The following is an 11,414-nucleotide window of genomic DNA, read 5'->3' on the forward strand; positions in this document are numbered from 1 at the left end:
TTTCTTTAAAGAAGAGCAAAATGAAGGAATTGTTAAACTAAACTGCGTCTATAATGAACCACTTATTGCAATAACATTAATCTTATCTTAAAATTTATGTACAGTATCTACCACTGCACTGGCACAACTATCTCAGGCTCTCAGCAATCTTCTCGAGTGTTATTGGTAGCCATGTAAGGCCATTAGTAGCCCTGATAAAAAAGTTCATACACATAAATTCAAGGAAGGGTTTGTGAAAAACGAGAGCTGAGGAGTTTCATAACCTTAAGTTGATGGCAAATTAGTTATTGTTGTTTAACATGAACGTGTGGGAGGAATCAAAAAATGGTCAAGATGTAGGAGCTTATTGAGAGAGCAAATGCAGCAATTTTATAATCTAATATTTTTTCAATAATTACCGGAAATTTGAAACTGAGATTGGTTTCTTAGCACATGCAGTATAGTAGCTGATGGATGTCACTAAAATCATTTTATCTCACTTGTTTATTTTAAGTGTGAAATTCGGGAACTAATGCACCGCTCTTCATAGTGTTCAAATGACATTATCAACAGATTAATAGGACCAGTTTTACTTGGGGAATTTAAGCCCTCCTGTGTAATCCAGTCACAGTTTTCAAAAACATTGTTAAACATTCAAAATAAAGTAATAAATAAAGAATGGTTATAATTAAATGTATTAAAATAACAACAAATCACAATGCAACTGCAACCAAGTAAATTTATTAATAGCAAACAAACAGAACCTTTATAACAAATGACAAACAGTACCTCAATCTAAAGGTAATGAAGTCAATTAGTTCAAAATGACAAACAACAAATTTGTTGTACAAATGACAACAACATCTCAATCTGGATAGTAACGAACTCAACATATCCAGTGAAAGATGATAAATTCAATTCAAATGCACTAGAAATACTTCAATCCAATTATACCCAATTAAAAAAACTAAAAATAAAAATGATGCGGCACTCGAACACAATCTATGAAAAGTCCCAGTTAGAATGATAGCATAATGTTTGGCATAAACACAGAATCTCCTCAAAGGAAAAGGTTTAAAACATGAACAATTACAAAAGCCAGGTACCAGTAGCTCGCATTCATAGCAAAATAAACCAGAGTTGATTCAAAAACCATGGGGCTAATATATTTATACCATGGACATCTCACATTCTTCAACATCAAATCAAATAGAGACCATAAAGCTTCCGTTCCTCAGTTCTTGCTATAACAGGAAAAGAAGGAATAAGATTTTTAATTGGCAGGCGAAGATAAACTATAAGGCTAATAAGCTTATATTATGGACATCTAGCATTCTTTGTTATGAACTCAAATATAGATCATAAAGCTTTATGTTCTCCAATTCTTGCCATAATTGAACATAAAGAGGAAAGAAAGAAATAGCAATACCACTGACAAACGAAGATGACAACTACAATGATGACCGTGACAATAAATTATCTTCTGCAACATACAATCCAATTCAATTCAGAGATGTATTTGACTTTATGTGATGTCCTTGAAGAAATTAAAAAGAAAAGAATCGAGACCTGGGGAAAAAAAAGAGAAAATAGAACCTAGAGAGAGAGAGAGCTCATAAAGCCCAAAATGGGTGCATCCCTATTCAGGCACTAGAAAAAGCAACAGACCATAAACCTCTAGAACTCAATTCAACCACCAGTCCAAATAATTGATTTGATTAATTATAACCAAACACTCAGACAACCATTGAAAAGTGAAAGTTCCTCGTTGAAAATAATATTCAAAAAGAAAAAGGAGAAAAAAAAAAAAAAAAAAAATGATAACAAACACTATAGGTCTAAGATAGGATTGACTAACTTTAATCGCTGATCACAAATGCAAGACTAAAATGGGGTACAACTCTGTGAATCACCAATCCAAATCTTCTCAATTCGTTGTCTAAATTGCACACAAAAAAATCTAAAAGAACAAAAAAAAAAATCATCTGCTAATTATTAGATGAAGCTTTCCCCAAATTTAGCTGATGTTCACATAAATAGAAAACAAGTGCTAAATTTGTCAAAGAATCCCCTTAAATTTCTCTAACCGAATTTCAGGGGGAGAATCAAAAGAAAACACCAAATCCTTTGATGAATCAATAGAATTCATGCGGCGGCGAACGAATCCAATCTATTACATACATACATACATACATACATACACACACACACACACACACATATATAAGAAGAGAGAGAGAGTGTAAGAGTAGAGTGAGAAAGTTTCTGGCTAAAGCTAGTAGATAGAATAGGGATGAACTGCGATGAATTTGGCGAAAGATACATATATATGTATATACTTATTTAGAAATATCTATTTATATATGTGTATATATATATGTATGTGTAGAGAGAGAGGACGAACCATCATAAGCTTCTTATCTTTTGTGGTTTTCCTTATCAAAGTTATCCGTTTCGGCGATCTTGAAATGGAACCCAATTCTTCTCTCTTTCAACTTCCAGTGAGGATCACACTGATTGCCTGAAGACTAATAATACAAACAAGTCTATTACTACTTTTACTGGCAAAAGAAAATGTCTTTTTCTCCTTTTTTTATTTTTTTATTTTCTTAAAGAAATTATACATGTGTATGTGTGCGCATATATACATATATATAGAGAGAGAGAGAGAGTGCTGAATGATCATACCGAGCAAGACCGCCAAGAGAGTGACGAGCCAGTTCCTGTTGACAGCAATGGATAACACAAGCTTGTTGAAAAATAAATAAATAAAAAAAATAATCTCTGTAATGAATATATATATATATATATATATATATATATATATAGAGAGAGAGAGAGAGAGTAATATTCAAAATAATACAAGCAATATATACACATGGCCTATTTATAGGTTCAAAATTGTAGCTTCCCAAACAAACAATAATAAGACTTTCGCTGTAAGCAAGAATTGAGCTCTCTCCATAAGCCAACAATGTCATCATGGATGAATTAAGATTATGGGCCCCACAAACATACACACACATATATATATAACACTTCTCTTTGGGGTCCACAATATTATATTAAGAATATGCCTCGTTAAAATTTTACTAAGAAAAACCCAGGGAGACAAAACCTTAGTGAAGGAAAAAGAGTACAGTATTTTTGTGTATGGTATTGCATAGATTAAAACTGCCTCATTAAAACCTTACTAGAAAAACTCAATGGGACAAAACCTGAACGAAGGAAAAGAGTACAGTATGTTAATACCTCTTTGATCACTTGCTCCCCCTCATTAGTTTAACCCTGAAGATTCTTTAGTTGACGCATTCCAATGTTATCCACTAACTTTTTGAATGTTGTAGTTGGAAGCGCTTTAGTGAATAAATCTACTAGATTATCACTCGAGCGTATCTGCTGAACATCAATATCACGGCTCTTATGGAGCTCATGTGTCGAAAAGAATTTTGGTGAAATGTGCTTGGTTCTGTCACTTTTTGTGTATCCTCCTCTTACCTATGCAATACATGTTGTATTATCTTCATATAATATTGTTGGACTATCTTTGATTGAGGAAAGTCCACATGATTCTCGAATATGTTGTACAACAGATGTAATGACCTGGTCATTTTCCTTCATTACCTTTCCTCTGATTTTTACGGATATTTTTTTTTTCGTTGATCTTTCTTTTCTAGGTTCGGCTTCTCGTCACTTAGTGTCATCTTGAGTGCTCGAGAAGGGTTTCCGATACTCTTTTCTTTGGTTTGACGACTTCCTTTGAGGACCGAGTCATTTTCACGTTTTCACTTTTGTGACACTATTCACTTTTCGTCTTTTTCTCGGTTGTCACTTTGTTAGAATAACCTCATTTTTCGTGTTCGGATTTAATTCCAGTTTTGCATGCATCCACGATATTTAAATTCCACACTATGTGTATTTTCACTTTTGTAGAAAAGCATACTAAGTGCTTACTTTTCTTGTAAAGGGTATAAACGAATAACCTTTTTGTAATTTTTCTAACTTTTGGGAGTTTTGTGTAATTACTGTAAAGTAATTATTTTTCGTCTTAGGGACCATTTTGCAATTTAATTTGGAAGATATTTTCAAAAAGGACCTTTTTGTAATTTTTGGAAAGTGTGACAAGAGTCACACTCTCATGGAGCCACTTGTTGGCATTGAAGTGGAGGGATTTGGAGGTATCTTGTGACATTTGGAGGGTGGAGATTCACCCACTTGTTGGCCTAAGATTGGTGCACTTGTTGGCTTAGATGGTTGACAAGTGTAGGCTTGGGATTAAGTCTTGCAAATTACTTTTGGGACACTTTGGGATTATAGTTTTAAGGAGGGGTTTTTGTGCAATTGACCATAGTTGTGTGTGTTGACCATGGTGTAGGAACACATAGTGAGTGGAGGATTTCTATTTCCTCCACTCATCCATTTTTCACCTTATGTCATTTTCTTTCTCATCACAAACCCTAGCCTCCATGGATGGAGCTTGATGCTTAAGCCTTGACCTTGATTTTTGAGGGCCTTCCATTCACCTTAGACCTTAAAGCTTGGAACATTTTTTGTTCCCCTTATCCTCCTCTACATAACCCTAGAAGGGTTTACCATTTTGTGTTGATTTGCCTTGGATTCTAGAGAGACACTTCTCTAATGAGGTAGGGGATGTTATAGGGTTGTATTTTTATTTCTTACATGCTATTGATACTTTTATAAGTTGTATGCATGTCTTTTGTTAATTTGAGAAATTAGTGATTTATTATATCTTGCATATAACTCATTTTAGACTTGGTAAATGGCATAGCCATGAGTTGATCTTTGATATATATTAATTTGGGATGATTTAGATGAGTTTTCAAATCTAAAGATTAAATGGATTTAATTTGATTTAAATTTTAGTAAATTGTATTTTACTTGTATTCCATTTTAGACTTGAGATATGGTATAACCATGATTTGGTGCTTGATATATATTAATTTAGGATCATTTGAATAACTTTTGAAATCTAGAGATTTGATTAATTTAAATTAATTAAATTCTATATGATGTTATCTTGCTCATTTGACACTTTTGATTTGATATATGTAAAGAGTATGCTACGTTGTTTAACATATATTAATTTGAGATTATTCGAATTTGATTTGAAATTTAGAGAATTTGATTATCTTATTTAATTAAATTCTATCTAATGGCTCCATGGATCTATTGGTATTTTAGAAGTTGTTTCTATATTCAAATCATGAACTTGAACTTGTTATGTATTCATTTTGTTGTGTTTTGAGCATTGGACAACTTTGTTGTTATATTTATATTCATGAGAACATGTTTTCTTTATGAAATATATTAATACCATGTGTAATGAATTACACACTTTGTAATTGACATTATATATGCCATTTTAGAATTAAAACTCTAAGGCATGGATTGTGTGGTTTCAACCTACTTGTGCATGGAAGGTGGTTTTCATGCATTATATAAATTACGTATAAGTTGTGAACTTATTTGATTATTTTAGAGTCTTGTGACATTGTTACAAGTGACATGGCTAGAGTTTGGCTCTAGTACGGGAGGTATGAGTTCTCCCCAATTGAGATAGTGCGCACTAGGGTGGTCTTCCCAGCAGGTTAATGCCCGAAATAACTATTTTGTTCTCGGTGGAAATCCGAGACGTAATGTCCAAGTCTTCCACTATTTGTTTTTGCATTCAATTCCAAGTTAACAATCATGTTTATATTGTAACTTGTGATTTTGGTTATTGGCGATTTTGATGTTGTTAAGTACATCCATGTTTATGATTTTAATGAATCATTTTGATGTTGTTAAGTACATCCATGTTTATGATTTTAATGAATCATTTTGATATTGTTAAGTACATCTATGTTTTATGATTTTAGTGAATCATGTTGATGTTGTTAAGTACATCTATGTTTTATGATTTTAGTGAATCATTTTGATGTTGTCAAACGCATCTATGTTTTTATGATTTTAGTGAATCATTGTGAGCTTTGATATTGTTAAGTATATTATGCCTTATATGTTCAAATGTGGCTTAGGAATGATCCTATAGATTCATTTGGAATATAGACGTTAGGTGGCATGACCTACTTGAGTTGTTTTGCACTTTAGATATCAAGTTGATGACTTTGAGAATCTATATCTAGTTACTTTGTATAGCATGTTCTTATATTGTTTAGAATTGCATGAAAGATGTGATTTATGTTAGAAATGAGCTAAGGTAGCTTAAGATGCTCCCTCAGTCTCACCTTGACATAGACGTTAGGTGGCATGAGCCCATTTAACATGCTTCACCTTAAGGTGATAAAATTGTAAAATGTTAGGTCGATGCATGCTCATTTCCTACGAGTAGCTTTATGTTACTCACCCACGTAGTGGGGACATTTTTTAGGTTCAAGAATCAAGGTTGAGATTCTCATTGTGCTTAGATGGTTGTGGACTTGAAGATTTCCATTCTTGTAAAGGTTGGCTTGGAATGCCATTTGTAACCTTATTTGTCAAAATGTGTATATTTGATTCCATATATGTAATGTGTACATGAGTACACTCTTTACAATGTATTTGACATGTATGAGATGAGACCAAAGGCCAATGACATGTATTTTGTATCCTATGTAAATTTTGACTTCATGAAATATTATGAAAATATTGAAAAATCACAAGTTATTATTTCACCATGGGTGCATCGAGTGTGGGAATTCCATTTTCATTCTTTCATAGGGTCTTATTAATCATGTACGAAGTGTGGCCAAGGGCCAACCGGTCATTTGAAGTCATTTGTTGATTTTGGTTTTCAAAGTTTCCATTTTAAGTTCATTTTCGTCTTTTTGGCCGTCAGGGGGTCGGATTTTGACTCGGCCATTTTCGGGAGCCGCGGACCATTTTCGCGTGCTCAAAATTACTATTTACATTTGCGTGAATGATCGTTTTCATGAAAACACCTTTCGTTTGTGTTTTGAGCTTTCTATGGACTCATTTCACCTTTTTGTTGAAAAATTCAGCTTAAGGGTATTTTGGAAATTTCTTTTGGGAAATAAATTCTGTTCTTGACTTCGTCACATAGAAAATGTGATTTTAGGGGGAGTTTATTCACGACATTTTTTTCGAAAAGTGTCATCTTAACCTCGAAAACTGTGTCGCAAACTCATTTATCTACTAAAACACTGTTTCTGCTGCATTTTAGGTGTTCTGTTCAAGTTGAACCGGTTCAAGAATAGTTGAACTAGTTCAAGGTGTCATTTTGGTTCAGCTTGGGTGTACTGCCAATGTTGAACCGGTTCAAGTCTTCTAGAGTTTTCAGTTTTGGACTTCCAACTTTAAACTGATGTAACTTCTTCGTTTTAACTCTGAATTGGTCCGTTCTTGAGTCTAAACTGACCGTGTCAAAATAAGCTTTCCAATGGTATGAATTTCAATTTCAGATTCTTTTCCTAGCTCATGATATTCTCATTTTAGTGAGAGGGTGTTGGATTTGGTTCGAACTAGGATAGGGTTCTTCTGAGATTTCATTTCCTTTAGCCTTGAGATTTCATGTGAAGTTACCAAAGGATTTTTTGATCTCATTTGACTTATTGGGATTCAAATTCCTTCCTCTTAGGGTAAAATGACCATTTTACCCTTGGTCCTTCTTTTAGTAAGGTTTTGATACCCTTGTCTTCATTTTGCTTCCGCTGAGTCTCGAAATTCCGTTAAGGGCCATTCTTGTGTCTTAGGCATGATGTACATCTCTAAGGACTTGGTTTCATTTTGCTTCCGCATTTTGGATCCGCTTCGGGTCATCACAAGACACACTGGGTTGAAAAATCCAGGGTCGTCACAACAGATCTCAACTAAACACACTCTTTACCTGCTTCATGAATTGCAAGTATCTCAGAGTGATTTGAGGAAGTTGCAATCATGGTCTGTTTCATAGATCGCCATGATATAGTAGTATTACCACAAGTAAACAAGTACCCTGTTTGTGATTGGGCTGTATGCGGGTCAGAAAGATAAACTGCATCTGCATATCCGATCAACTGGGGCTTTGATTTTCTTGAGTAAAACAACCCCATATCAGTCGTTCCCCGAAGATAACGCATAATGTGTTTGACCCCATTCCAATGTCTTCGAGTTGGTGCAGAACTATACCGTGCTAGTAAGTTGACTGCAAATGTTATATCAGGTCTGGTACAATTCGCAAGGTACATTAGAGCACCGATTGCACTAAGATATGGTACTTCAGGACCAAGAACTTCTTCGCCTTCTTCTTGAGGACGAAAAGGATCTTTATTAACATCAAGTGATTGGACAATCATTGGAGAACTCAAGGGGTGAGCTTTATCCATATAAAAACGCTTCAAGATTTTTTTAGTGTATGTTGACTGATAGATAAGAATTTCACTTGGTAAATGTTCGATCTACAGGTCGAGACAAAATTTTGTTCTACTAAGATCTTTCATTTCAAATTCTTTCTTTAAATAATTAGCAGTCGTGGTGAGCTCTTCATGAGTTCCCACAAGATTTAGATCGTCAACATATACAGCTATAATGGCAAAACCAGATTTTGATTTCTTTATGAAAATGCATGGACAAACTTGATTATTCACATATACTTCTTTTAGTAAATACTCGCTGAGTCGATTATACTACATGCGTCCGAATTGTTTCAATCCGTACAAGGATCGTTGTAGCTTGATCGAATACATGATACGTGGTTTTTAGCTATTTGCTTCAGGCATTTTGAATCCTTCAGGGATTTTCATATATATATAACTATCTAGTGATCCATATAAATAAGTTGTAACCACGTCCATCAGATGCATATCCAGTGCTTCTAAGACTGTCAAACTAATCAAGAAACGAAATGTGATTGCATCCATCACATGAGCGTATGTTTCCTCATAATCAATACCAGGTTTCTATGAGAAATCTTGGGCTACATGTCGGGCTTTGTATCTTATAATTTCATTTTTCTCATTATATTTCCTTACAAATACCCATTTGTACCCTACAGGTATGACATTTTCAAGTGTCTGGACTACAGGTCCAAATACTTCACGTTTTGCTAATGAGTTTAGCTCTGCCTGTATTGTTTCTTTCCATTTTGGTCAATTATTTCTACATCGACACTCTTCGACGTTTTGAGGTTCAGGATCCTCATTATCACCTATAATATCAAGAGCAACTGCAAAAGAGAATATATCGCTAATAATAACTGTATTTCTATCCCACAATTCTCTATAGTTTATTGAGATCTCATTATTTTCAGGTACCAGTGCCTCTTCAGGGGCTTGTGCCACTTCCGGGTATGTGCCACTTTTGGAGCATGCATATCTTCTGGGGTTACTTGCTTATAAAATTTAGATTGGTCAATCATTTTCGTTGTTCCGTTTGCAAGTGTGACCTTTTCAGGAACGCCAATTTCTTTATTTGATTTCTCTTGTGTTTTCCTCTTCTGGGGAACAGTGTCTTTTGCACCAACTGGTCTACCACGCTTCTGGCGTGTCTTAGATGCATTTACAATAACACTGACATACTGTCCTATAGGGACACCAATTCTTACTGGAATGTTTACAGCTGGTATATGTGATTTCATCACTTTCTTTGTGTCAATGAATACATCAGGTAATTGATTTGCAATACTTTACAAATGAATGATCTTTTGAACTTCTAGTTCACATTGATTTGTGCAAGGATTGAAATGAGATAAAGTCGAGACATTCCAATTAATAACTCGTTGCTCTTCTAGCTTTTTCTTTTTCCCCCTTAATAGAGGGAAAACAGCCTCATCGAAATGGCAGTCAGCAAACCGCGCCTTAAAAACATCACCTGTCATAGGTTCAAGATATCTAATAATAGATGGAGAATCAAAACCTACATAAATACCAAGTCGTCGTTAAGGACCTATTTTGGTGCGTTGTGGGGGTGCAATGGGAACATATACGGTGTAACCGAAAACTCGTAAGTGAGAGATACTTGGTTGTTGACCAATCACAAGTTATAGTGGTGAAAAACTATGATATGCAGTTGGTCTAATGCGAACTAGTGATGTTGTATGTAATATCGCATGTCCTCAGGCAGAAACAGGTAGTTTAGTTCTCATGAGTAAAAGTCTAGCTATTAACTGAAGACGTTTGATAAAAGATTCTGCAAGACCATTTTGGGTGTGAGTTTGTGTATCAGGATGTTCAATAAGAATGCCAATTGACATGCAATAGTCATCAAATGATTGAGATGTGAATTTCCCGACATTATCAAGACGGATAGTCTGGATTGGATAATCCGGAAATTGTGCTCGTAATTGGATTATTTGAGTAAAGAATCGAGCAAATGCAACATTACGAATAGAAAGTAAACTTACGTGTGACCACCGTGTTGAGGCATCAATTAAGACCATAAAATACCGAAATGTTCTATACGCTGGATGAATTGGTCCACATATATTCCCTTAAATTCGTTGTAAAAATGGTGGGCATTCAACGACGACCTTGGAAGGTGATAGTCTAACAATTAATTTACCTTGTGAGCAAGCAGTACATGGATAATCATTTGCTAAAAGAATCTTCTGGTTCTTTAGTGGATGACCATGTGAATTTTCAATGATTCGGCGCATTATTGTTGACCCAAGATAACCAAGGCTATTATGCCAAAGTATAAAAATATTTGGGTCAGACCACTTCTAGTGCGTCACTGCATGTGACTCAATTACTGTAAGACCCCTAGTTTTAAAAGGGTTATAATTGGAATTTTAATATTCCTTTTATTGTTTTCATTATTTATTTTATTTATTTTTGGTATTTATGTGGTTAGACTTTTCTTAATTAAATTAAGTGTTGGGTGAATTTAAATAGTTATACATTAAATTGATTTGTTAGTTGTTTTATTTTTCCTTGGTTTAATTGGTAATTGTGATATTTAAATTAATTGGATTTTTATTTTATTATTTGAATTGTTGGACCTATTTGTAATTATTTGAATTATTTGTGTTAATGATATTATTATTTGACTGAATGGATTTGTGATTATCGGTATTGGTTGCGTAAATTTCATTATTGGGTTTAAATTATTGTAATTAAGTTAAGTGAGTTTTTAGACGTCACCTAAGTGTAGCCGACATAGATTTTAAACGTAGGCTCTGTTTATGGGCCGACTAGTATTTAGATTAGGGCTCTGTTTTTAATCCTACAGGGAATAGGGTTTCAATTAAGTCTATATATATATATATATAGCAGTATGTCACCTTAGGGTTTTAGCAATCACAGACCTTCTTTACGTTCAGAATATTGAGAGAACAACAGAGAGGAACTGAGAGGGGTCGTGAGAAACAAACAGAGCTACTTTGGTGAGGGTTTGGCCGTGGCTTACAGGACGGACGTAGGAGAAGGGAAGATGGAGCAATAGGAGATTTAACAGTGAATGGGATCGCCGGAAAAACTTAGAACGACAGCAACCGAGTT

General features: G+C 34.4%; 2 protein-coding genes across 6 annotated transcripts in view; both read right to left on the reverse strand.

The window, feature by feature from the left end:
- Positions 1–2,745, reverse strand: part of LOC132293671 (uncharacterized) — a 31,523-nt gene extending 28,778 nt beyond the window's left edge. Inside the window, exons 1-3 of one of the 5 annotated variants that reach the window (XM_059791230.1) lie at positions 2,668–2,745; positions 2,384–2,507; positions 1,155–1,223 (exon numbers count right to left, since the gene is read on the reverse strand). In XM_059791230.1, coding sequence (XP_059647213.1) covers positions 1,155–1,163 — 9 coding nt within the window. In that variant the 5' untranslated portion in view covers positions 1,164–1,223; positions 2,384–2,507; positions 2,668–2,745. Of the gene's footprint in view, positions 1–1,154; positions 2,335–2,383; positions 2,603–2,667 lie in introns of those variants that run through there. The other 4 variants (XM_059791231.1, XM_059791233.1, XM_059791234.1 and 1 more) reach the window with 4 other exon arrangements.
- Positions 2,746–7,808: 5,063 nt separating this feature from the next.
- Positions 7,809–8,303, reverse strand: LOC132295650 (secreted RxLR effector protein 161-like). The gene has a single exon (XM_059793953.1). The coding sequence runs from the start codon at positions 8,301–8,303 to the stop codon at positions 7,809–7,811; it is 495 nt and encodes a 164-aa protein (XP_059649936.1).
- Positions 8,304–11,414: the final 3,111 nt, after the last annotated feature.

The sequence above is a fragment of the Cornus florida genome, unplaced genomic scaffold, assembly GCF_030987335.1.
Source record: "Cornus florida cultivar Cherokee Brave unplaced genomic scaffold, ASM3098733v1 CherokeeBrave_3.0.0_Hap2_Chr02, whole genome shotgun sequence".
NCBI classification, from domain to species: Eukaryota; Viridiplantae; Streptophyta; class Magnoliopsida; order Cornales; family Cornaceae; genus Cornus; species Cornus florida.